The sequence below is a fragment of the Zeugodacus cucurbitae genome, chromosome X, assembly GCF_028554725.1.
Source record: "Zeugodacus cucurbitae isolate PBARC_wt_2022May chromosome X, idZeuCucr1.2, whole genome shotgun sequence".
NCBI lineage: Eukaryota > Metazoa > Arthropoda > Insecta > Diptera > Tephritidae > Zeugodacus > Zeugodacus cucurbitae.
In genome coordinates, this window is record NC_071672.1 from 27,885,333 (window position 1) to 27,912,565 (window position 27,233).

Genomic DNA, 27,233 nt, shown 5'->3' on the forward strand with positions numbered 1-27,233 from the left:
CATGAAACAAGATATGGCAGCACTATAATTGGAACGCGTTACCCATCTGTTTTGTTGTTGAACACATTCAGTATTGGCTGTATTGATAGCGGCAAAAATAGTGATTTCAGTAAAAAATACATACTTCTAAGTTTTTAACAGGTTTGTGTGCAAATACAATAGTATATATACATGTAGGTATTTGAAATAAATTGTGAGGTGCAAAAATAAAAAACAGTGAACTTGTAGTTAAAAAATATATTTTATATTGCGTATTGTCATGACTTTCCTCATTTGGATAAACTTCTACACAGTGTTGTTTATTCAGTAATATTAAAGATAATATGCTATTACTTGTCGGGGAAACTTTAGTATAGTATCCCCCGATTTCAGGGTTAAAATGGGTATGGTTGGAAAGAGGACGATCTCCAGATTACGAATATATATACGCGAAAGATTATTATTTTTATTTTCATTTGTTTGGTTATGGCAACACTTGATATCTGTCAACATGGTTATTGTGCATATAAACAAAATTGTTTAAAAATTAAAATGCTTATTTAAAGCAAATATTAAACCAATTGATATAAAATAAGTATGTGGAAACAAATTAGTGAAGTGTTAGTATATAATAAGCGTATTATATAAATTAAAAGTTAAGTAATAATCGAAATATCGCCACATAAAATTTGTAAAATTTTCAACTTTAAATGCGAATATCTCGAAAACTATAAGTCTCCTGCGGCAACTATTATATATATTCGTAATCTGGATCGTCCTCTTTCCAACCATACCCATTCTAACTCTGAAATCGGGGGATACTATACTAAAGCCGACCCTACTTGTCTGCCAAAATGCACAGCCCTATATTTCTAAGTATAAATACATATCTATTGGTTCTAAAAATATTAAAATATAAGCAAGGAATACGTTCAATTGAATTCATTTGGCTACAACTTCTTGGTTCCCGATGATAATATTTTGTAATAGCGCAATCGTAGTAGCCAAATTGTGGAGTTAATTTTAAATATTCGCTATATACCCTTTTTCATCTGAAAATCTAACGAATATAACACTGTAAATTATCAAAATAAACCTAGTAGCTATCATAAACAAACTACACAGTAGGCTTAGTCGCTATTTTTGTCACTTGTACCCCCTTTTAGTTAGTTATCGAATGTAATACTTGCAATTCTTATATACTGTAAATTATTCAAAAAAAAACATAATAGCTATCATAAAGAAACACGGTAGGCTTAGTCGCTATTTTTTCACTTGATACCCCTTTTACTTGGAAATCTATCGAATATCACTTTTGCAACTGTAAATTTTCAATAGAAACATAGTAGCTACCATAAACAAACTACAACGTAGGCTACGGCGCTATTGTTCCACTTGGTACCCCCTTTTATTTGGAAATCTATAGAATTTATTACTTGCAATTCTTATACACTGTGAACTATCCAATAGAAACATAGTAGCTATCATAAACAAACTACATAGTAGGCTGTGGCGCTGTTTTTTTTTCACTTGCAACCCACACATTAATTTTTTTTTACATATGAGACACAAATTGAATGATGCCATACATACGTCGTAATAGAAAATTTAGATTTGGGTGTCCTGTCTTACAGAATTGGGACATACCATAATACAGCAAATTCCACACATTTTTTTTTGTGGTTTCGTTTTCTCGTTTTAATCTTAATCTAAAAGTTAAAAAGATGGTGTAAAGTTGCGAAAATTCGACTTTCTTTCGACCCATATGGCAACTCTAAATAACTAGTTGTGGAATTTATGTAGTATGGATCTCGCGCATCTACATAGCGACTGCCATAGTTGAAATAATATTTAAGTGTCGATGTCGTTAGTAATTATAAATTGAATTAATTGTTATAATAGAAATTAAATTGAAATAATATCAAGGAGAGAAATAATAAAAGAAGAATTGTGTATAAGGTATATATGCAATTATAATATTTCTTATATAAACAAATACTGAAGTTAAAGCCAACCATGTGTACACCTATATAAATATGATACATTATAATTAGTTGTGCACATATCAAATCTATATCTAATATGAACTTTGATGTTGGTAATACATATGTTGTCTGTAATGTAAATATTGAGATTTGATCGAACTTAAAATAAAATCATAATAATTGCAATTACTTTGAAAAATTTTATATATTATAAATTATCCATCAATAATATATTTTGCCAATGAGACACAACCAAGGAGTGCTATTGCAATTTCAATTAATTCATACAATAATGAATTTGGATCAAATTAATATCTTAGATGATTTATGTAACTTCTACTGAAACAATGTTTAAATTGTATACAGAAGAAATGTATGTGTAATACGATAAACTCAGTATTTTCATATGCCGATTAGCACATAACTTGTTGTCAAAATGGTATAAAACGATTATTTTGTAGGTTAAAATGCCTTTTTATTATATTATAATACTATAATATTATAATTAATTAGTTCTCTGATGTACATTACTTAAATTAAATTCTAGATCATATTTCAAACAGTCATACTTTATTTTATTGCATATCGTAAACCATTAATTGAGGCCCATAATAAATATACGTTTTTCTCTACTTTGACCGTTCGTGAATTCTATTACTTTTGTTAATTGTTTCAGAACTTTTCATTTCAACTGTAAATTGTTTTCAAAGTTTAGTTTGATTCATGTTGCGTGTTATAGCAACAGGGAGAAAAGGAGCCATTCTGAAATGTAATTCTAAGATTAAAAAATTGTGTTGAATTTATTGTATTTATAATTCACTGCTAACTATAGTTTTCGGCAGGATGTCATCGGAAGCTCCTATTAAAGGGCCCCGTCCCCTAGTCGTATGCGGTCCTTCGGGTTCTGGAAAGACTACTTTGCTGAAGAAACTTTTTGAGGAGTTTCCTCATACGTTCGGTTTTAGTATATCACACACAACACGTAGTCCTCGCGCCGGCGAAGAACATGGTGTACACTATTATTTTGTTGACAAGGATAAAATGAAGGAACAAATAGCTAATGACGAATTTATAGAAACTGCAGTGTTTAGTGGAAATACATATGGTACTAGTAAGGATGCAATTCGTAATATTCAAAACTCTGGTAAAGTGTGTGTCTTGGATATCGAACCACAAGGAGTCGACCAAATCAAAAAGACGGATTTAAATCCTATTCTGGTTTACAACAATCCACCAACCCTCAAGGATTTGGAGTTGCGTCTGCGTAAGCGTCAAACAGAAACAGAAGAATCGTTACAGAAGCGTCTTGCTGCTGCGGAACAGGAAATAGCATATGGTTTGACTGAAGGAAACTTCCACAAAATCATACACAATATCGAAATTGACGCATCATACAAAGAGTTTAAAGATTTTATAGTAAAAGAATTGAAGGCGCAAGAAAACCAAGGTGTTGTAATACGTTGGGAATAACCTGGACCTAATTCGTGAAGGCAAATTGTTCGTTAAAAAAAAAATGACAAATGCTTTAATAAAAAAGTCAACACAAAATACTTAATATATATATATTTTTTTATTTTTAAACGACAGTAAATTCTGAGTTTTAGATTGATTTTAGATTTAGATGACTTTTTGACAAGATTTTAATTTGTTAATGTTAATATAAATAATTTATACAATTTGTTACAAAATGTTAAAGCCTTTAATTGAGTAAAGAATATAAAACAATAGAAAACATAGTTTTTTAATTCATTACGTCAAGGTAATTTTGCAATATTTTAACGTATACTTATATTTTAGTACTGATATATCCTTCGTGAGGTAGGCATTTCGTTAAACTCAAATCTGTGAACACTAACTGCTGTTCCATATCATCCTTACAATATACTTGGATTATTTTAAGTATGTTTTGTATAGCTACCACTAGATTTTCTACCAATACAATACCTGAAAAATAACCTAAATTAGAAGGAGATTGATAAATTATGCTGCAATGACACCTTTTCCATTTGGTATATCTGTGTGGACCTTGTTGTCTGATTGTTTCGTATCACAAGTGCCTTCCTATCCATTATTAATATATCCTAGCAGTAGAGCTAGTGAAAAATGAAAATATTGACAGACATGTATAGTGTTAAATAATTTAGTATAATAGAATTGTGCAAAAAAAAATAATAACTCAATGACCGTTTTGCCTCTATGTCTTGTTTAATTCTATTGCAGATTTACGTATGGTTCATCCCTCGACATTTTCCATACGCATACTTCTTTCCTACGGTTTGCACTGAACAAGAAAGGTTTTGTACAAGCAAATTTCTGATGTCTAACTTTTAAGAAAAGAAGAAGAAGTATAGCTAAAACTCATTTAACAATCGTTGAAACAGACAGTATTTATATAATATGGACAAGAAAATGTCGTCGTCATCGCAGCCGCGTATATTAAAAAAGAAACATTTTCGTGTAAAGCATCAAAAAGTGAAACTTTTTCGAGCCAACGAACCGATTCTGAGCGTTTTTATGTGGGGCATTAATCACACGGTAGTGATAAATTAATGTTATATAATTGTTGCAAAAGTAAATATGTTTTTATTGTTTATAATTTCAGATAAATGAGCTAAGTCATGTTAATATACCTGTAATGCTTTTGCCAGATGATTTTCGTGCATACTCCAAAATCAAAGTTGATAATCATCTCTTCAATAAGTATGTATATATAGAAATTTGTGCGTAACATAAATTAACTGTTTTCATTTCAGAGAAAATATGCCGTCACACTTCAAAGTCAAAGAATACTGTCCCTTAGTATTTCGAAACTTGCGTGAAAGATTCAGCGTCGATGATGTTGACTACCGCGAGTCCTTAACTCGTTCACAGCCAATACGTATTGAGTCGTCGGGTAAATCAGGTGCACAATTTTACCAAAGTTATAATAAATTTTTTATAATAAAGAGCTTGACATCGGAGGAGATCGAACGTATGCACGCGTTTTTAAAACAATATCACCCAGTGAGTATTTTTATGAGTTGTAAATCATTGTATATCATGAAATTGTACCGGTTACAAATATAACCGATTAATAAACTGACATGACGGGTTGAAATCCAAATGTCTCTCTTTCCGTTCGTGCAAACGATAACTTGATTAAGACATGAGATACATGCTGAAACTTTGTACACGCATTCCTTACCACCATGGCATTAAGTATAGGCGAAATCGGTCCATTGCCACGCCCACAAAATATCGCTAAGCCATAAATGAAGCTATAAAAGAGAAACATTTTGTACAGACCATCACACTAGAGTGGAGCATATTTGGATATAATTTATTTGAGGAAAGATAAATATCCATATAACACAAATTTGAATGCCATATGATTCATCCACTTGAAACAAACTTTTCACAAATACTGCGTTCGCAGTTTGGCATCGCTGAGCTAAAAATTATCGAAACCGTACTGAAAACTCTACAAGGTCTTAGATAACGACATTCAGTACCTCAGTGCCTAGTAATATGTTTTTTCCGAAAATATCGGTAAAACCTTCAGAAGTTTTATAGAAGATCAGCGATAATATTTTTCTTCTGTGCTAAAATTGAGTAAACTCAGATCATTACCTACTGCAGCTTCCATATACCCAATATTGCGAGTTTCAAATTTCGAGTGGTCTTTATACCGTGGAAATCTAGTAATAAGTGAGATATCTTAGCAAAATTTTGTGAATATAGGACACCAGATAATGGATAATATTGTGGAAATAGAGCATTTCTTGTGCGATTGTATTGCGTTGGCATGTATTACAATTCGCGTCTAGCGCTTTCATCCTAAAGGTAGAAAACTCCTATCTGTCTGCATATTTTCTCGGTTACTGTCGTTTGGGAGCAAAGTTCTGTCTTATTATACTCTCGCAACAAAGTTGCTAGTAACAAAATTGCTAAGAGAGTATTACAGTTTTGTTACTAACACCCAAACCTAAACGAATTAGATATAGGGTTATATATACCAAAGTAATCAGGGTGAAGAGTGGAGTTTAAATCCGTCTGTCCGTCCGTCTGTGCAAGCTGTAACTTGAATAAAAATTAAGATATTTTGATGAAACTTGGCACACTTGTTTCTTGGCACCATAGGAAGATTGCTTGGGCAAAATCGGACCACTGCCACGCCCACAAAATGGCGAAAACCGAAAACACATAAAGTGCCATAAATAAAGCTATGGAGATAAAATTTGGTGCAAAGGCTCGCACTATGAAGGGGCATATTTGGATGTATTTTTTTGGAGAAGTGGGCGTGGGCCCCGCCCCCTACTAAGTTTTTGTACATATCTCGTAAACTAGTTGAGCTATATCAACCAAACTTTCTAGAATCGTTTCTTTTCGGTTACCTTATACAGTCCAGAAAAACCACGCCCACCTCCCATACAAAGGTTATGTTGAAAACTACTAAAAGTGGAGGTAGAACACCAGAAACCTTAAATTTCATTATAAAGAAGGGTCAAAAACTATATCTCCGAAACTACTCGACCAATATCAATGAAATTTGGTTTGTAATATTTTCCTTGCAACCCAATGATAAGTTGTGAAAATAGGCCAAATCGCTTCACAACCACGTCTACTTCCAATATACCAGAATTTTGAAGTCGATCTAAATAGTTTACTTTACAATATATAAAGTAAGCACTAGTGAAGATATCGAAACAGAACTTTGCATAAATACTGCATTTATAGTGTGGCAGCCCCTTTCTAAAAATCACCGAAATCTGACCATAGGTTTTCAAGACCACTATATATCGTACATGACGACCTCGGTGCTTCTAACCTAATATTAGGGTTTCCAACTTTCAATGGACTTCATACCATACATATGACGAATATGTTGGTCAGATTGTGTATTATATTAATAAAATTAAATAAATAAATTGCGATAGTATAAAATGTTCGGTCACAACCGAACTTAGCCCTTCCTTACTTGTTAAAAGTGTTTTTAGACACCAGATCATATATTGACATAGACAAGAGATTGTCTATTTTTATCTGACCTGAGCTTATCGACATTGATTTTTTTGTTTGAATTTTGCAACTAGAAGGTTGGGATCGGAATCAATATCTGCGCTCTGCTTGACACGCACATCAAGTAGGAAACGCCTCCAAATTCTGCATAAATCATTTATCTGGTTTTCGGCAACATTTTCTGGAGAGACCCATGTCGCCTTTTGATAAGCTTTATGTAGGAACGATTGTTCCGCCGTGTTCAATATGTTTGTTCTCTGAACCGATTCGCATTTAAAGCTCCCATTACTTTAATTCATTGTTGTGTCCTTAATAACTCTACCTAACTGATTGTAATAGCTTTGTGAGCTTCAGTGGGTCCTAAGCAGGGATAGCACCACCACAATCAAACGAGCATCACCAAATGAGATTGTGTTAGTGCGCTTACTTTGGGACTAAGCGAATCAGCGATCAAAATATCTGCTTGCAGGGGTCGATCGAGCAAGTCTGAGCCGCACGATTGTACAATACTAATTAGTGCTAATGAATGTAAAAATTAATATTCTTTTATACTTAATATAAATTATGGTAAATTTCGGAATAATTTTATGCTATTTTACAATGAAATATTTGTTTTCATTTCTTAACTAAAATATATAACTTCGTCCGCATAAACCTGCTTAGTCAACTGCTGATTGCAGACTAATTTATCGTCGTTTATTTATCGTATTGTCCCATCGTAGGTGCTCGTTTTACGCTCTTCGCTTGTGTGTGTTAGTGACAATCGGTGTGTGTACGTATACCATCACTTACGCTCTTTTAGCACATGCTAGGACTTTTCCCATGCCTAGTCATAAGTATATTCTTACTCTAGAGTACACCAGACCATCATGAATGTTCCTTAATTGGTTTCCACTCCATTAGTGACTTCGTTGTTTTCTCATTTAAGAGAAATCAAGTTAAGGGTTAGAGCTGAGCAACTTTACTAGTAAATGCAACGCTCATTATGCAACCTTTCGCCTTACTTTGGTCGCTTGACTACCCTAATACCCCCAACCTAAAGGTAAACAAATAATACTATTCATATAATACTAAAAAACTTATACTTGACAAACTGTACATAGTTATACTTCGAAAAATTATCGCCTCATACTTTTTTATGAAAGATATAGCACGCATTTGAAAATATCTATCACTTTACAATTTATAGTTTACAAGATTATCCTATGCTCGACAATTTTACATGTGCCCCAAAATTTACTTTTTTTTCTATTATATAAAATTGTGTCTTTATTCCTCTAGTATGTTGTTGAAAAGCATGGCAAGACTCTTTTACCACAATATTTGGGAATGTACAGAATAACGGTTGAGAGCGGTCAACATTATTTTGTAGTTATGCGCAATGTATTTAGTTCCCATCTAACCATACACAAGTGAGTTGAAATTGTAATCAATATTTGTATCATTTTTTGTTGATCTAACTTACATGTTTTCAGAAAATTCGACTTGAAAGGTAGTACCGTTGATCGCGAAGCGTCGGAAAAGGAGTTAGAAAAGTCTTTACCTACTTATAAAGACAATGACTTTATAAAGCAAAAAGTCAAAATTGAAATTGGGGAGGAAGCCAAAAAGAAATTATTGAACACATTGTCAAGTGATGTTGATGTAAGTAGAGTAGTTGCTTGAAAAATTCGACGTATTTATTCATTTCGCTTGGTTTTATTACAAAAGCTCCTCACAAAGCTGCACATAATGGATTATTCGCTCTTAGTTGGCATACATGACTGCGTTCGTGCTGAAGAGGAAGCATTGCAGGGCGAAAACTCTCAAGCGACCGGACGCAGTGAAAACAGCGAAAGCGAGGAATGTGATAGCGGAGAAAGGTGAATACACTAAATATATGTGTGTGTATATTAAAATGTTTTATTCGGTATTCTGCAGATGGACTTACAATACACCCCCTGATTCACCACGCGGCGCACAATACAAAGAAGTGGTCTATGAAGTTGATATCTATGCCATTCCAAGCATTGAAGGTAATTTTGAAATGTTGTGTTTTTATTTTTTTGTTTTACTTTACGGTCCGGTCAGTGCGTTGATATTTGAAGCGAAATTGTAAAGCTCCCGTTTTCTACTTTTAATTGTATTTTGAGAGTAAAAATACTTGAAATACATACATTTTATAGGGGTGGTTAGAGGAAAAACTTTTGGAAAATATTAGTAATATATTGCAGTATTTTAAATTTTGCAAATACAATTGTATTTTTATTGAATACTATGCACTCTTTTTTATAATTACAGAACGGCGAGAAATATATTTTATTGCCATTATTGATGTATTAACACAGTATGGTGTGAAAAAACAGGTAAGTTCAAATGCTTTTCTTCTCGCATTATATGAATGTATGTTACACCCACAATTGAGTTGCCCTTCTGCCGACATACGAGCAAGATGAGTTAGCTAATAAACTCAACCATTCCATTTACCTAGGTTGTTTGATGCTTATTAGATTTTTACTTGAAATATTAGAAATGCACGGTTTTAAACCGTCTGTAGTATCTTTATCTTATCTTAACAACATTTCAACTTGAGTTTACGTTCAAAAGCATTTAGTCGAGTGGCATCATCATTGTTCGGAAATTATTTGGGATGCAATTAAAAATCTTTAACCAACTCTTTAGCATTTATTTTCGTTAGATTAGGTTTAAAAAATTATAATTTTTTTTTTATTTTTGTATTTTCGCATATATGCCTGAATACATTTGACCTTACAAAAGTTAATTTCGTGATGTCGTGATGAGTTATTAAAAACTATTTGTATATATTGTTGAATTGAACTGCTTTTTAAAGATCAGCAATTAATTTAATTATTTATTTTTTAACTTTGTTTTTAAGGCCGCCAAAGCAGCTAAGACTGTTAAGTATGGAAGTAATGTCGATGGAATTTCTACTTGTGATCCGGAACAATATGCCAAAAGATTTCTAGACTTCATGGATAAAGCAATCGAGTAATTCATTGCTGCGTTGTGCGCGTATACTGGTGCCCATGTTTTGAAAATTAGCTGTGTGAACTGAAATATACTATATATGGTTATTAGGAATCGTCGACATACGCATACACCATGATAGTTTCTTATATGTAGTTACCCTATTATTAATGATATTCGACAATTTAGTTTTGAATTAGTCCTTTAGTGGATTTGCCATTTTGTAGTTTTTTATTTTTCTTATAATTTCAACTTTCCACAACACGACCTAAGCGTGAAACGTATACCATCGAAGTATGCGAAAACGCAACATTATTGGTTTGACACCCAAAAACAAGTTTCGCTTTTTATACCTTTACCACAGTTTAAAGAAATAATTACATTCCATTGATTTGACGATCTGACGATTTAATCTTTAAGCTGGCTGTCAACGAGCCGCTGCTTTAAGCACAAGTTGTGCCTATGACGGTTTTTCAACTAATTTAAATATTATCTCATCATATTTTCAATTGAATTTAATTTCATTTTCATTATCAATAATATTCATTTTATGTTTCCACATGTATGGATCACCGTATTCATCCTCTTACATTAGTATTTTCTTTTTAAAAACATTTATTTCCAATTAACATCATTAGTTTCAATATAGAAGACGCGAATATCTATATATTGGAGGCGATTATTTATACGAATGCATATCTGTATTTCGATTGTATTGCGGTTCTGACTTTTTTCTAAAAACTAATTTTAACTAAGCGATTCCTTGCAAACCAATATTTACGTTTATATTGTGTAAGCAAGGTGTCAGCAATCTGTCTTGACAAATTCAGGTAGGTTGCTTTGAAAACCATGCCAAGATAATCGAGGTGAAGAATACTCGAATCCAAGAAAACTAAAAGTCTGTTTCATGACTAAACTTCTAATATTGTTTATGTGCATATGCATGAAGAGAAATATATTGATAGTTTTATTATTATTTTCGTGAGATTTCTGCTTGAGATAACTTTTGGTTTCACACACATTAACACATATAAACACCAAGTTACATACTTGGAAGGAAAATTAGAAAAACAAACAAGTTAATTTATAATTTGTTCCAATTCACACGTTTTATGTAATATCTTTTGTACATTTTTGAATCTACAAATTTTTGAATTGAACATATCTAAAGAAAATGGCTTGAAACAACATAATACCTGTTTACTTATTTCTGTCATTATCTGTTTACAAACAAAATGAAATAATAAAACTATGAATTTGAATTTGGCCACCTTCAAAAGGTTTAGCATCAAATTATTTTCATTGACATTAACTGTGGAACACAATTCATGAATACTTTAATATACATAAATTTATATAACTGTAAAATTTACTGGAGTATGTTTGAGATTTGTATGGATTGGAGTGTCAGTCATAGTTTTTTTTTTTTGCAGAAATATTACTGGGCATATTTTTCGATCAACGAAATATACTTTTGATCTAATTATTTTTATTTTTTGTACAATGCTTAATAAATAAATATTGATGCATTATATATATACAAATATATATATATATGTGTATATATGTACATATATATGTATATGATATATGTACATACACTAATTTTAATAAACTGATAAGCCTGTGTTTTTTATCAACAGTTTTAATTTTACTTAATATTAATTGAATATTAGAACAAGATAAGATTCTTGATTCAGCTATAAACAGTGATACTGACGGTGACTTTGGTATTGTTGTCAACGACGCTATTTGGTAAACAACAGAGAATCCATAGGCATATACATACCTAATTGTTTATTTTAGTACGTAAATAAAAATAACATGTAAGGAAGGGCTAAGTTCGGGTGTAACCGAACATTTTATACTCTCGCAATTTATTTATATTATATAATACACACTTTGACCCACATATTCGTCATATATATTGTATAAAGTCCATTGAAAGGTGATAACCTTAATATTAGGTTAGAAGCACCGAGGTCCTCGTGTTCGATATATGGGGCCTTAAAAACCTATGGTCCGATTTCGGCGATTTTTAGAATGGGGCTGCCACACTATTAACATAGTATTTGTGCAAAGTCCGATATCTTCACTAGTTCTTACTTTATATATTGTAAAGCAAAGGATTCAGATCGTCTTCAAAGTTCTGGTATATAGGAAGTAGGCGTGGTTGTGAAGCGATTTGGCCTATTTTCATAACATATCATTGGGATGTAAGGAAACTATTACAAACCAAGTTTCATTGAAATCGGTCGAGTAGTTCCTGAGATATGGTTTTTGACCCATAAGTGGGCGACGCCACGCCCATTTTCCATTTTGTAAAAAAATCTGAGTGCAGCTTTCATCTGCCATTTCTTATGTGAAATGTTCGTAATGAGTTAACCCTCTTTTAGAAATTTTCAACCTAACCTTTGTATGGGAGGTAGGCGTGGTTATTATCCGATTTCTTTCATTTTTGGACTGTATTAGGAAGTGGCTAAAAAAACGACTGCAGAAAGTTTGGTTTACATAGCTCTATTGGTTTGCGAGATATGTACAAAAAACTTAGTAGGGGGCGGGACCATGCCCACTTCCCCAAAAAAATTACATCCAAATATGCCGCTTCATAGTGCGATCCTTCATACCAAATTTTATTTCCATAGTTTTATTTATGGTTTAGTTATGGCACTTTATGTGTTTTCGGTTTTCGCCATTTTGTGGGCGTGGCAGCGGTCCGATTTTGCTCATTTTTGAAAGCAACCTTCCTATGGTGCCAAGTTTCATCAAGATATCTTAATTTTTACTCAAGTTACAGCTTGCACAGACGGACGGACGGACAGACAGAGCACAGTTTTGTCCGATAAACACGTTATAAAGTTATCAAGGTATTCAGCGCATATGGGCTTGCGAAGGTATGAATCCTACTTCATATGAAGGAGAATAAGAAATAATGAGAACCCCTCTAATTAGTTATAACGGACAAGTAGGGTTCTGATAATCTTGAAGAGGCTGCTGAAAACCCACGTAATATGCATTTAAAGTACTTTCTAAAGGGTGATTTTTTAAGAGCTTGATAACTTAACGCATAAAATTTGCAAAATCTCATCGGTTCTTTATTTGAAACGTTAGATTGGTTCATGACATTTACTTTTTGAAGATAATTTCATTTAAATGTTGACCGCGGCTGCGTCTTAGGTGGTCCATTCGGAAAGTCCAATTTTGGGCAACTTTTTCGAGCATTTCGGCCGGAATAGCCCGAATTTCTTCGGAAATGTTGTCTTCCAAAGCTGGAATAGTTGCTGGCTTATTTCTGTAGACTTTAGACTTGACGTAGCCCCACAAAAAATAGTCTAAAGGCGTTAAATCGCATGATCTTGGTGGCCAACTTACGGGTCCATTTCTTGAGATGAATTGTTCTCCGAAGTTTTCCCTCAAAATGGCCATAGAATCGCGAGCTGTGTGGCATGTAGCGCCATCTTGTTGAAACCACATGTCAACCAAGTTCAGTTCTTCCATTTTTGGCAACAAAAAGTTTGTTAGCATCGAACGATAGCGATCGCCATTCACCGTAACGTTGCGTCCAACAGCATCTTTGAAAAAATACGGTCCAATGATTCCACCAGCGTACAAACCACACCAAACAGTGCATTTTTCGGGATGCATGGGCAGTTCTTGAACGGCTTCTGGTTGCTCTTCACCCCAAATGCGGCAATTTTGCTTATTTACGTAGCCATTCAACCAGAAATGAGCCTCATCGCTGAACAAAATTTGTCGATAAAAAAGCGGATTTTCTGCCAACTTTTCTAGGGCCCATTCACTGAAAATTCGACGTTGTGGCAGATCGTTCGGCTTCAGTTCATGAAATGTCAAAGCATACTGAGCATCTTTCTCTTTGACACCATGTCTGAAATCCCACGTGATCTGTCAAATACTAATGCATGAAAATCCTAACCTCAAAAAAATCACCCGTTATGTTGAAGCGGTTTTTGTTAGTTATACATTTTTTGTATATTTATTATTAGGTCTACAACTTTGTTTCCGCCGTTTTCCAATTGATGTCTCTAGAGTCAAGCATTGGACGATTAAATCGATCTTGGACATTTGTGTTAACATTAACCCAACAAAATATTTGTAGAGATCTGTTTGCATCTGAAACTTATTCTCAAAACTGAAAATGTCACTTTTTGAGCCGAATTCTCGACATTTGCATGGAATACGCATGCTACCAAAAAGATGGTCGAAAGTAGTAGCTAGCGACGGCCAATATTGTGAATAACATTTTTGTAACCGTTTTTATACAAAAAAAGCCTTAAATTTACAAAAAAAAAAACGGTGGAAGCAAAGTTGTAGACCTAATATTATTAATTTTTTAGTATATTTTATTAAAATGAAATATATTTTATAATTAATATGATTAAATTTTATTAAAGTGAAATACTTACTATGTGTAGCTTGTGTTTTTGGGGTCGCTGAATCCGAATCCGAGGGCCATTTAGCCCCATCAAATCAGTGTTTCGACATAACCTCAAAAAACAGTATGGATAGCGTTTTTTCAAATGCATCAGGTTTGGTTTAAACACGTTACTCGGAGGTTTTTAGGGTCACGGATTACGAAACAGATGTCAATTTTTAAAATGCAAAAGGCGGCTCCAATATGGCGGATGCTTTTTTGAATAATTCATCGGATTCGCTTGAAACTTGTCGGTAATTACGAATTCGACGTCACTTTTCAAAAATTCAAAATAGGGAATTTTAAAAATAAATTCATATTCAAAAATCAATACCTATCAATAATCTGATGGTCATACCCACTTATTTGGTGTGGCTGTGTAATTTAAAACTCGTATAATTTTTTAGGTGATTTTTGTTTTAAGGAATGTACGCATATAAAAGAGGAAGACTGTATTGAAATACAAACTTGCATCCAACATAAAAAAGATAGATAAAGTTATTTTTGTTATAACTTATATATTTGTTTCATTTTAGACAATAAATAATGAAAATATTAAGTGCCAGCTATTGAATACAACATGTTCCAATGAACTGATGATTGTACTGCTTGAGGATTTTCACTAAATGAATAAAAAGAAATATAATTAAAATCTAAGCGGATAATTATTTTTTTAATTATAATTACAACAAAACGGTTAACTTGATACCGTGGCCTTGCTAATTGAGCGCTCTGTGTAGAGTTCTTCATATTTTCAAAACGTTCACGTATGCTATAATTTTTGATTCTATATTAAATAACTGTGTTTGATTTTTCAAATTTAAACTCACGTTTTTGTGCTTTCGATATTTGAGGAATCGGATACTTCATTAGAATAGATGTCAATACGGCCTTCATTTAGTTCGCGCTCTCTCTCATTGGCCTCCCACTTTTCGAATTTCACACGTAGCTGTTTAGCACGTGCTGCTGCTTTTGCCTGTGACGAACACATGTGGTACATAGTAATTTCAAATATATATTATATATAGACATATTTTACCTCCTTGAGTGCCTCGTCATCCAGCGAGCACTTGTAATGTCCCCCTGATGAGTCGTAATCTTCATCTTCATCATCCTCTTCCTCGAATTCTTCATTTTCATCTTGTGATTCTACGTCGCTGCTGTCGTCATCGCTATACACACGATTACCACCATCTAGCGGCGGTGTAAAACATTTCAGCGGTCGGGGACCAGCCTGTTGGTCACCACTATTCTGTTCCATTTCACGAAACTTGTTCAACATAATGGCAGTAGTGTGAGATTTCTCTAATGCGTGAGTTTCTTCCTCTGGCCTATCAGCATGATTTGTCTCTTCTTCCGTTTCCGCATCTGGCGTTGGCATTTTCACAACTCCCTCCCTTGGCGGAGTAATACGAAACTCTTTCTTTTTTTGTTCGGTTGGACGATACGTTTCAAAAAATTTAAATTTTGAACTGATTTCTGAGGTTTCGATTTTTATATCCTCTGGTTTCTCATCATACTTGACGATGTCCTGTTTGTGGTTAAACAAATACAGTTATAAGCGAATAAAGTTATTAAATGCAAACAGTTAGAACGACTGACTTCCTAAACATCCGTATGCAACATTTTTATGCCGTATGAATATACACTCGATACTTTGCAACCTTGCTTGTTTTAAACTAAATATAAATAAACTTTGTAACACTTGTACATTAGGCACATCTCTAATGCGCAAAAAAAGGACAAACAAAATATTTTGTTAGAAACGTGTATTGAATTTAACAATTGCATCAACAATGTTAGTGATGCGCGGATTGCTTTTTTGGGCATTTATCTCGCAGGTTTGCCATTAGGAATACGATACATACGATCAAAGTTTGTGCAACTGCATTTGGTAATGTGATACTTTGTTCGAATGCACCGCAAAATACATTTAGGAAGTCATGCTAAAATAGCTTATGTTAGCTTACAAAGTCAAACTTTTTGGAGACTGATTTTTCTAGATATCAAAAGGTCTAACGTCTGGCTCCTTTTTCTCTTACCTCAGGTTCATTTTCGCTATTCTGTCCTCTGGTGTTATATGTGTGCTGTTTATTGGGTTGTGGATTTGGCAATTTTGGTGAGTTCAATTGTTTTCTGTCAGCAACAACATTCGCATCCAATTCCATAAATATACTCCGTGATTTTTTACTAATCGCTGAAATGAGAATGCGTTAACAGATTTTAACATTTGCTAGATGCTTTTCTTTTACCTGATTCAAAAACATCTTCATTGTGTAAACCCTTGTGATTGGTTGGATTCTCTTCGCTGTGATCTCGGGAGTTTTTAAATACATCTCCTTTTTCGAATCGTTCCTTAAGCGAGCGGGCGGCACCTTCATAATCTATTTCGAGCTTTTTGTCGGATGCCGTAATTGCTAACAGGAAATAAAAGTACCGATAGGGTTCTAGAGAGGTCTACACACCAAACAATTTTATCGCAACGCCCACTTACCTTGCTCAGATTCAGCGACAGCTTGTTGATACATCTCTTTGATGCGCGCTTGCTTTCCCATGAAAAGTCGTGAACGTATGTTTTGAATTTCTTGTTTACGTTCCTCGCGTCGCTCCTCTTTGGACATAACGTGTCCCTTCTCAAATCTAGTTTTTATATCGTGCATAGCATGACCAATACCGACTGGACGTTCACGTTGTGTGCGTTTCTTTGAGCGCACCAAATCTGCATCGTCGTCTTCGTCATTTTCTGCATCACTTATGTCACTGTTGCTCTCCGAGGAGTAATCGATCAGTTCAGATCGAATGCCTTGCGCCTGCAATTTCGCGATTTTGGACAATATAGAATTGCTGTGTTTGACAGGATTTCGCTCTTCTGTACACTTTTCCTGTTCTTGTTGGGCTTGTGTTGCATTTTCAAATACTTGAAATCTTGAGCGTACGTTGAGTTGTTGTAATTCTTCCAAACCGAGATCGGGCTTGTCTGAAGCTAAAAGTTTTTTAAACAGAAGAGAAATAAATTAGTTTGTACTTCACTAAAAAAGTTATTGTTTATAGTACCTCTTACAACATCTGGGGGTAATTCAACGGGTTGATTTTCTCTAACTATTAACTCCGGTTTACGTGGTGACTCTGGCTCAGAATCTTCTACACATTTCGGGCTAAATAACAACTTAAAATGCACCATGCAGTATAAGACACCCTCATGACTTTGATAGTTGTCGACTCTATGATAGTAACAATATTATTATTATATTATAATTATTTTAATTCCAGTTATGTTCGTATAGGTTAGGTTAGTTTGATAAATACAACCAGATGGTTTCAGCAGAGATAAAGAGATGTACAACTCTCATCTCACTGGAATTGAGAGCGCAATATCAAACGTCAAAACCACCTAAACTTTGACAGTTTGTCGAGATGAGGAGGTTTTGACGTTTCGCAATTGGAAAAGAGGGACGGCCATATTGAAATGTTGCCAAAAAATAATGCGACGGAGACATTTATAACCGCCGTGCAAGATCACTTATTAGAACTTAAAACAATAAATATAAAAGGAATCGCGAAATTTTAAGGTATTTGAAAAAATATACCATAATATCACTAACCGAGATTTAAATAGTTATTATTTATATTAATCGTTAAGTGTAAAATAATTATTAGCCGTAATAAATGTTGGGTATTTTAATTTAAATGCCCAAAAATTTGTATTTTGTCTGATCTGGTAATAATGCAAAATGTTATAAAAAACGCAAATTTTGAGGCGCTCTCACACTGGAATAAGTTGGACATCCCTTTATCCCTGGTTTCAGTTTTGACTTCAGGTACTCTTCTTCCGCGTACAAACATAAAACAATTGTTTCTTTGAAATATCACCTACTTTATTTAAGGAAGAACGGAAGGTATATAATATAATATATTAATTAATTGAAAGAACCTACAACATTTTAAAAAGTTGGCTAAGGTGGATATTTTTAAGGTAGCTTGTTAAATCTCTTACCGTTACATACACGTTAGGATCAAGTAACTCGAATCTGGCCAAATATTAGAGTTATGCAAAGTAGAATTTGTTTAATCTATTTACAACGAATTGAAATAGGTAATGAATATTCCACTTTTGACATTTTACTTTTCTGCTAGAGTTTCAGGGGTTTAGTTAAAAGGTCCAAGTTTTACAGATTATGAAGTTTATATGTAGTCACAAAGAAATATCGTCAGTCAGCCACTGAGTTAGACACACTTGCAATAAATATTTACGAAATGCGTAGATAGAAAAACTTACTTCAATTGTTTATTACATTCACGGCAGCGGAAGCAATTTTTATGATAAATGCTCTTTTCAGCCTTGATTTCCTCCATTTTATATACAGGTTTAGTGCACAGGCGGCAATTGATCTCCTTATCACATTGTGGGTTCTGCGACGCAAAAACAATTCTTACGATTATAATAGTATTAAATACAAAATATGGAAGGTCTAAATTCGGTTGCAGCCGAACATTTTACATATATTCTGTCAATTTCAAGTTCTTTGCAAATAAGGAAATTTTAAGATTTGAATATTTACTACTAAACGAAATTGTTGATCGATACATATTGATTTAACCCTCATTTTGACGGATACTTGGATTGTCATATAGAGTACCAATGGGCCTGGCTGGACCCAAATGCAAACCTAACATCATTTTGGAGAAACTTTAATTTTTTTATTTCAAATAACATTTTAAAAACTGAAATAAAGTATTCACTAAAAGCAAGTAAAAGATTGAAAATAGAATTAATTTTCCTTTATGCACTTAAAGCATTTGTAATAACATTTTGAATGTTGTTGACATACAGCATCTGCGCACTCTTGGCAAAAGAACCTTGTTTTACGACGATGTTTGTCTTGAGCAGGGCATAAGCTGCAGTTCCTTTTCTTTTCCAAAGTCTCACTTTTGGTGTCTGTTACCGTATTTGGTTGTTTCTGTAAAATAAATTTTACAACTTGTAAATGTGTTTGCCCTATATATATAACATTACTGAATACATATCTCAAATTTTCCCAAAATATCTTCAATTGCGGAACGGCAAACGGAGTGCTTTATTACATGTATATTGTTACGTCTCGACTCGATTTGCGGATGAGCTAACATTTCGGACAAATCATATAAAAATTTTCTACGAGCGTCTGATTTAGTGTAATTGTTATTTTCTTTGCATATAATAAAACTGCCTAATGCCATTACATCAACAATATTATAAAAAAATGTAAGAGTCCATCTCTTAGTTTTACTTTTGGTAGTGTAATGCGTTAGCATTTGGTCCATGGCATCAACACCAACTTTATTTTTTGTTGTAATGCATTACTGCTGTTGGTTTCGCTTGACGCCTTCAACTTCCTTATGGTAATGTATCGTGGACAGTAATATTACCGCTTTGTTTTTCTTAGGAACATATGAACAAATGGCTACGTTGTCTTGATGAAATCCAAACTCAGATGAAAGAACTGCCCTATTCTTGTTTTTCTTCATTTCAGGTGGGATACATGCTTTATTGCTTCGAAGGGTTCCAACGAAGGACAGCCCCAAGCTTATTAGCCGCTTACATAAATTTAAAGTGGAAAAAAAGTTGTCAGCTACAATTGTGCGCCCAGAATTTGAATATTTTGAAACCAAACGTATAAGCTCATTTTCCCCTTGGTTCTTTGCTCTCCCTTCGTTGGGTTCTTTTCCGGTATATATATTTCCACTCAAAGGATAATGAGTTTTTGCGTCACAAGCCCACCATATTTTTATACCGTACTTAGCCGGTTTTGAAGGTATGTACTGAGTAAATTTCGTTCTTCCTAGATACGGAAAAAGTTGTTCGTCAACAGTTATATCGCTATATGGACGAAAATTCTTCTGGAGATTTGCATTTAGAAAGTTCCAAATATCTGGTATAGGTGCCGCTTTATCTGTTTCTAAGCGGAAAGGTCTAGTGCGACCGTCATCAAATCGTATATAACGGGATATGGTCAAAACCGACGGTAAGACATCGTTGCTCTGAAAATTGGCAATTGGTTTGTTTTCCATAAAACTGACGCAGCCTGACTATTGTTATTGCTGACTCCTGCTGCTATAAGAATGCCTAGAAAACCTCTGAGCCCCGTTTCTGTAAAGTTTTGCCATTCTTTCAATTTGTTGGGATTTTTAAAGTTCCATTCATTGGTTTTTTCCGTACCGTATTTGTTGGTTTCGCTTACAATGATGTATGATATGTTTGGTGTAAAAAACGCATCGAAAACTTCAACAGGCGAACATGATGTGATTGTCGATCCACCGGATGAACGCAGTACATTATGGGAGCGAACACGACTACTTTGAGGTGCTGCCTTACTCCAAACGGCAATCTTTGCCAATAAATACCTTCATCAGTATTCAAATCATCGTCGCTCTCTGTGCTACTGCTACTGCTACTATATTCTTCAGCGACTTCAATTTCATGTTCAGCTTCAACATCTGAAGCTTCAAATTCCAACTCATTTTCTATTTCTGAGGCGCCGAAATCAAGATCATTATCATCATTTTCACTGTTGTTTTCAATCTCTTCTGCCAAAGCATTTGCAACCAAGTCATAAAAATTTGGATCACTACGCGGCACATTATCATATATGAAATCTATTTTACTCATTTTTATTCAATAAATACACACTTTCACAGAATACCACCGATTATTCTTTACTTGAATGTGAATATCACTTTTCACTTTTAACTTGAAATGACAACATCTAACATGTGAAAACCAACAATGTTTTTGATAACGGAACTTTAAATCCAAATGAGCAAAACAAATCATGAATAGAATAACAATAGAGTATTCCAATTCATACAAAAGTATCTTCCCGTTGCGTAATGTGCGCATGGGTCTGGCCAGACCCATTAGTACTCAATATGACTTTTCGGTTGAAAACTATAATTTAAAAACTATTTATCAATTTTTATAAATATATTTATAAACAAAATCATACTAAAATATATCATCTAGGATATCATGAAGTATTGAAACATAAACGTGTGTACTAGTATATGAAATACTGATTTAAAGTTCAAAAAGTTCTGGCTGGACCCATCAGTACAAATGAGGGTTAAGCAATTATAATCATTTATTTATTCCTATAAATCATGGACTCCCTTAATTTCATTACTACATCTTGCTTTAAAAAAAAACTATTTACTCATATATTAGAATCAATAACCAAATCTATACATATTATCATAACCACGAAGGGTGGGAAGCGTACCAAGATATCGTGGTGAAAAACACCGAAATGAGACGAGCCAAGCAAGCTTACAAGCTTTACAAGTATGGATACTATAGATTAGGCGGTTTCGTTTGTGGTATAAGGCGGATAACAGTAATAATGAACTTATTCATGCTAAGGTTACTGTAAAGTTAGCGTACAGATCTGTCGGGAGAGTAATAATTTGCACATATTTCAAATATTTCTTTATTTATATGGTCTTTGCTATGTTCAAAATGCCCACCAGAGGAATAATATTACAAAAACTAAACTTCGCTAGAATTCCTACTTCCACTTTAAGGTATAGAGGATTAATAATTATGCTAAAATCTCTTACATGTGATTTCAATAGTTTTAGTTAATTTTTTTCTTGAATGCATTATTTTCCGATGCAAATCCACTTGAATTTGTTGTAAGTTGTGTACCAAAATCTGTCCTGGAGCTATTTCATATAAATCATATTGACCTCGTGCCTTTAACTAAATCATCCTTAAATGCTATATCGTTTTCTTACTTTAATAAAACAATTTATCGGTTTCTATAATTAATTGTGTTGTCTAAATTATAATGATTAGTGCATTAGTTCATTGAAACACATATTCTTTGAAAATTTGATTGAAACAGATGATATCGTTACATGGTTGGGTTAAAAATTAATGAATGCTTACACTGAATTTTTTTTGTGCTTTATCAGCATCACTTGAACGTACATGAATTAAATTGCGTTTCTGCAAAGCATCGAATTTGCTAAAGCTAGATTTCTGAAAATAAATTGAAAAAAAAACATGCATATACTCGTTTAAAAAAATCAAAACATCGTACTGATTTCAATTTAATTGCGTTGTATTGCACCTTATTTAATATAATAGTCTTCTCGCACAAGAGTTAATTGATCAATTAACCAGCTTTTATTCGCACTGATTTAGATAGATTTAGCAAAGAGAAAAGTGTGTAACAGCTAATCGTTAATCGCGTAGCCGGTAGTACGAAGAGCAAAAACTGGTTTCTCAATTACAATATTAACGTATTAAATTAATTTGGTTGTGCGAAAAGACTATAACTTAAGGTGGATTTAATAAAGTGTTAACTGAGGTGTAAATTTCGCTTTCACCCGGCTACTTATAAGCCGAATTTTTTAAGAAGAGTCCATAAAGATAGCAATCGGCTTAAAACAGTTGTCTACCGCTGTTTTATAAATGTCTACGGTTTACTTTTGTTTTTTTGATATATTTGCCGAATATGAAGTATTTGCCAATCGGAGGTAAACAAATCGAAGTAAAATATTTTATTGTAAATTAAATGCAGCAATTCATTCAGCGTCATCTAATAATAGGTAGTCTATAAAGCCGTACTTCATTAATGGAACTACAACACAACCAATTTATATAATATGAATTATGAGACCCTCTGTCAATAAAGCTCTGCCACTTACCACCGATATATTCTGTTGAACCGTTTCACCTTTCTTACTCTTCTTGCTTTTCAGTTTCTTTTTACCATTGCCGGTTGTTATTTCTTGATTACTTTCTACGGTTGCAACATTTTCATTTTGCTGCACCTCCTCGGTATGCTCTTGTATGCTGGCGGAAATTGTTGTTTTGGTGGTAGATGTACTGGATTGAGCACTTGTTGTAATGTCACCTGGTGATTTTTTCTTGATTATTTTGTGCGGGGTATTGGTATTCTCTGCACAGCTGCTCTGGACGCTTTCGACTAAACTGTTGTTAAAATCAACGCTTATTGTTTCCTCAATACTCTGACTTTTAGCGGACTTGAGTGTTGATTTTTTTGTCACTTTGCGCGTAGTTTTTGTGGTAGCCGTGGCTGTGGATACACTGGTCGACATATTTGCTAAGTATTGCTCTTCAACGTTGATAACTGTTTGATATTTCTGCAGAAACCGTAATACATGGTAAGATAAAATACAAAATTACATTAACATAGCAAGGGCAGGTACAAATTATATGAGGCTATAATGAAGTTGGAAATCACTAAAATTTCAAGTGTGATGAATCGAACAAATAACTGACATAAATGTAATAGACTACAGCACGGACATAGTGGTGGTGATACAACACTGTAATGAGCTGTCCACATGTATTTAATTCATTAGGATAATCAAGAGCTTAGTGTTCAAAAATAACTAGTGAGAAAGTCGTAACACGCCTACTTGGGGGAAATCAAACATAGCAGCTCATCAAAATATTGAATTGTTTGTTCAAACTTCTAAAGCCACATTTAAAAATATTTTTTTAAATTTATTTAATTATATTATTTTCTTTAATTTTTTTCACGAATATATGTATGTAAACAATGCAATTTTTATATGTGGTACATACAAATGTAAGGAATAATGTCGAAATTCTCGCAAGTTCATTAACATACAAATCAAGTGAACATAAGGCTCATACGTGATACACAAAGAATGCCTACTAAAAGCTAGCGACTTACACTTTTGCTTTCCATTTTGTGTGACGGTAAATTTATTTTTAGAATACTGCAATAAAGCTGCAACGTAAGGCAGATTATTAAATGAATGATCAAGCATTTGAAAAACAACATTAAAGCAAAAAATTTAAACCACTTATTATAGTGGACCCTGGGGTACTGGTTAACCTCGGACTCATCTCTAGAATCCTCACATATTTAATAGCAGTGCGCTGCTAGAACTTTATGTATATGTATGTATATTCCCAAAGTTCCTAGAACATTAGTATTTGGAAAACTTGGTCGACAGTTGTTTTTCGTATATAAAAATACTATGAAGTCATGCCACTATTTCGGAAAGTAAAATGTTGTGGTATATATTTATAACGTAACAAATGTTTGGATGTGAATAAAGCCAATTAGAACTATAATTTCATATGGATTGGTTCAGGAATTTAAAACAATAATCTAACTATGCAAGTCAAACGTGTGCTATATGGGTACACTTAAGGGGTGATGAGCAATAAAGTCGATGACCAATTTTACTCGTAAATGGCTGAACCGATTAGTCTCAAAGTTTTACACAGGCTTCTGAACTATATTTTCTAGTAATTAATCGAAGCAATTTCATTACCGATAAAATTTTTTTTTGATAATTCAAAATTATGGTAAAAATCGACTTTTTTAGAAGCCGCCATTTAAAAAAAATGTTTTGCGTATCCCTTCGCTAAATTACAAGACAATACTATACTTTAACGAACTCCGTTTGATTATTTTATTTCAGTTGATCCACTTCAGAGTTATAGTGGTCACCGCAAGATGCCTTTTTTGAGAGGGGTTCCTGTATATCTGCTGCAGTAGCTTCAAAAACTGTTAAAATATGTATAAAAATCTTATAATAATAAATTTTCCAGTTTTCTCAGGAGAAATGTTTGAAAAATCTCATTTTTTAGGGTTCCTAAAAACATGCAACCCGTTAAGACACAATCAGCTCATTAATATCTAATAAATTGTTTCAACTTATTTGCAACTGTATACAGAGTCAAGAAAATGACAGTTTGAAAAAGTAAACATTTAAAAAATACCGAAACTTAATTTAGCTTGTGTAGTTCCGCTAAAATTTGACTATCATTATCCATATATAATGTACCAAATATAAACAGCAGTCATATATTCGCTGTTTTGGATCGGTTTTTGTGGCTTTTATATATTGAAATCACTGCATTTCTACTGTTTTAATTTTATTAAGTTTTATCAAGTTATTATGTCCAACTTATTTTTAGAATATACACTTAGGTTTGCGCATATGTTATACACTTATATTTCGGTGTGTAAGTCATTTCCGTATTTAACACCAGCTGTATATTTGAAAAGGAATTTATTCCGCTATATATACAATATTTATAATTAAATACCGGAGAAGGTGTGCATTTTGCATTTAAATGTAGCCAATGTAGAGCTAATAATACCTTTATTGCAGGTGAGCTTTTTAAGAAATTTTAAGATGTCTATCAGGATGTATCATATACACCTGTAAGTAGGTCACTGCTTATTTTTGTTTTAAAAATTTACCCCTTCATTTATCATTATTATTATTAGCCCATCCATATATATGAATGTATACATACACATAGGTGGTTACTAATACGCCCGGTTGTCCTCGATACTTTAAATAATTTTGCTGCTTACAAACTTACATAAGTGCATTCGTATTAAGTACGTTTGCCGTGTGTTTGGTATTGACGATCCTGCTATACATGCCACGATACCGCTAGTTGAACGCATACATTACTTTCATCACAAGTTTGATGGAAACTTGCAAATGCTATGTACCATATATATATATATATATATATATATATATATATATATATATGTATATGTATATCAAAATTTAAATCATAATCAATAGTTTTAACAGTTATATTTGTTACGCGTATACCTACTTTAACTACTAACTAATAACGGATCTACCAATTTGTTGAAACTCTATGTATAATGCACTCTCGAATTAGAAGCCGTTGCTGCCGCACAATTGGAGCAACACAAACGATCGAGCTCTACGTCAAACTGATTAAATGCGCACCGTCCACGGTTGCTACAACCAAAGTGGGCCTCGAGGAAATCGCGCTCGGCCAAAATTTATATACAAATTCTGCTATTCTGCTATCCATGCATATCATACGTGCATAAACATACAAATATGTATGTACGTATACGCATGCATTATAATGCCACAATTTACGATCGCAGTATTTACGATTCGTAAAATCCTAGAGCACAAACGAGGCGGAATCTCGAAAATTTTAGGCACAATGAAGTGAAAAATTATTTGTGTGACGCACACGTACGAGAAGGTGTTTATGTTTTTTTTTTTGCTGCGTGAAACATGCTTTTTATATAGTAAATACAAACATACATATACTGTTTGAGTCGTTAGAAAAATACCTTTTCACTTTTCAACACGGTACAGGTACTCTGCGGTTGGGTTCTGTAAATCACAGGTAACTAAAAATGAATCTGATTTTGAATTTTCACTTGAAATTTACGCGGAGTTACAGTTATAGAACTTAACGAAGATATTAAATTAGTTACAGTTATAGTTAAACCAATAACTGTCTTTATATACATACTTTTCTTTAACTCCTGCTGGTGCGTAGGGACAAACCACTTTAGTACTTCGTAATTCCCGTCATTAAAATTAACACTAAGTGAGTTTGAAAAATTTTCGAAATGTTGTGTTTCAAAATATTACGTTAAGAGAAATGAAATTTTATTGTACACTGGATGGTTTCGCCACAGCGCACAGATGTACTACACAGCTACAAATATATAAAATTGTTGTATTTTTAATTAACACTGTCGGCATGTGCATGTGTTTCAACAATTTGGGTTGCTATATTTATACTAAATATTTTAACAGTGAATTCCTGTTTACATTGCAAAGGCAAAGGTAGATAGGAATGCTAAGAATTGAATTATGTTTTTCTATATGAAAAATTGATGTAATTATACTCTCGCAACAAAAGTTGCTAAAGAGAGTATTATAGTTTTGTTCACATAAAGCTTGTTTGTAACACCCAAAACTAAACGAGTTAGATATAGGATTATTAGATATACCAAAGTGATCAGGGTGAAGAGTGGAGTTCAAATCCGAATGTCTGTCTGTCCGTCCGTCCGTCCGTCTGT

The 27,233-nt window shown here is 33.4% G+C and overlaps 3 protein-coding genes across 20 annotated transcripts; 2 read left to right on the top strand and 1 right to left on the bottom strand.

The window, feature by feature from the left end:
• Guk1_1 (guanylate kinase) lies at nucleotides 1-4,203 on the top strand. Of its 9 annotated transcripts, none has more exons than XM_011195643.3 (3): nucleotides 3-141; nucleotides 2,641-2,733; nucleotides 2,797-4,203. In XM_011195643.3, the coding sequence occupies exons 2-3, from the start codon at nucleotides 2,688-2,690 to the stop codon at nucleotides 3,432-3,434; spliced, it is 684 nt and encodes a 227-aa protein (XP_011193945.1). In that variant the 5' UTR covers nucleotides 3-141; nucleotides 2,641-2,687; the 3' UTR covers nucleotides 3,435-4,203. The 9 variants fall into 9 exon arrangements, with proteins under 9 accessions (XP_011193949.1, XP_054091297.1, XP_011193945.1 ...); XM_054235321.1 differs by having other exon boundaries at nucleotides 124-141; nucleotides 2,807-4,203; XM_054235320.1 differs by lacking the exon at nucleotides 3-141 and adding an exon at nucleotides 157-173.
• On the top strand, nucleotides 1-16,563 carry LOC105219484 (phosphatidylinositol 5-phosphate 4-kinase type-2 alpha). Of its 2 annotated transcripts, none has more exons than XM_011195650.3 (10): nucleotides 1-141; nucleotides 4,185-4,499; nucleotides 4,567-4,664; nucleotides 4,718-4,967; nucleotides 8,244-8,374; nucleotides 8,438-8,606; nucleotides 8,673-8,824; nucleotides 8,883-8,977; nucleotides 9,243-9,307; nucleotides 9,838-16,563. In XM_011195650.3, the coding sequence occupies exons 2-10, from the start codon at nucleotides 4,362-4,364 to the stop codon at nucleotides 9,952-9,954; spliced, it is 1,215 nt and encodes a 404-aa protein (XP_011193952.1). In that variant the 5' UTR covers nucleotides 1-141; nucleotides 4,185-4,361; the 3' UTR covers nucleotides 9,955-16,563. The 2 variants fall into 2 exon arrangements, with proteins under 2 accessions (XP_011193952.1, XP_028900918.1); XM_029045085.2 differs by lacking the exon at nucleotides 1-141 and adding an exon at nucleotides 1,797-1,938.
• LOC105219480 (LIM domain and actin-binding protein 1) lies at nucleotides 14,860-26,856 on the bottom strand. 9 transcript variants are annotated; one of them, XM_054235311.1, is made up of 14 exons: nucleotides 25,991-26,160; nucleotides 25,742-25,815; nucleotides 24,069-24,125; nucleotides 23,050-23,508; nucleotides 22,286-22,378; nucleotides 18,638-18,771; nucleotides 17,416-17,582; nucleotides 16,856-17,344; nucleotides 16,614-16,778; nucleotides 16,404-16,558; nucleotides 15,401-15,892; nucleotides 15,192-15,337; nucleotides 15,049-15,133; nucleotides 14,860-14,983 (listed from the first exon to the last, which is right to left on the bottom strand). In XM_054235311.1, exons 3-14 carry the CDS (start codon nucleotides 24,081-24,083, stop codon nucleotides 14,981-14,983), a joined length of 2,403 nt encoding a protein of 800 aa, XP_054091286.1. In that variant the 5' UTR covers nucleotides 24,084-24,125; nucleotides 25,742-25,815; nucleotides 25,991-26,160; the 3' UTR covers nucleotides 14,860-14,980. The 9 variants fall into 9 exon arrangements, with proteins under 9 accessions (XP_054091286.1, XP_054091287.1, XP_054091285.1 ...); XM_054235312.1 differs by lacking the exon at nucleotides 25,742-25,815 and having other exon boundaries at nucleotides 22,328-22,378; XM_054235310.1 differs by lacking the exon at nucleotides 25,742-25,815.
• Nucleotides 26,857-27,233: the final 377 nt, after the last annotated feature.

Coding starts and splice junctions, on each gene's coding strand:
- Guk1_1 (XM_011195643.3), top strand. CDS start 2,688: ATGTTGCGTGTTATAGCAACAGGGAGAAAAGGAGCCATTCTGAAAT. Junction 2,734..2,796: donor AAAAGGAGCCATTCTGAAAT/GTAATTCTAAGA, acceptor TGCTAACTATAG/TTTTCGGCAGGATGTCATCG.
- LOC105219484 (XM_011195650.3), top strand. CDS start 4,362: ATGGACAAGAAAATGTCGTCGTCATCGCAGCCGCGTATATTAAAAAAG. Junction 4,968..8,243: donor TTTTAAAACAATATCACCCA/GTGAGTATTTTT, acceptor TTATTCCTCTAG/TATGTTGTTGAAAAGCATGG. Junction 8,375..8,437: donor TCCCATCTAACCATACACAA/GTGAGTTGAAAT, acceptor ACATGTTTTCAG/AAAATTCGACTTGAAAGGTA.
- LOC105219480 (XM_054235310.1), bottom strand. Junction 18,772..22,285: donor AAGCACAAAAAAAATTCAGT/GTAAGCATTCAT, acceptor TTTGCGTCGCAG/AACCCACAATGTGATAAGGA. Junction 16,559..16,613: donor TGAAGATGTTTTTGAATCAG/GTAAAAGAAAAG, acceptor TTCTCATTTCAG/CGATTAGTAAAAAATCACGG.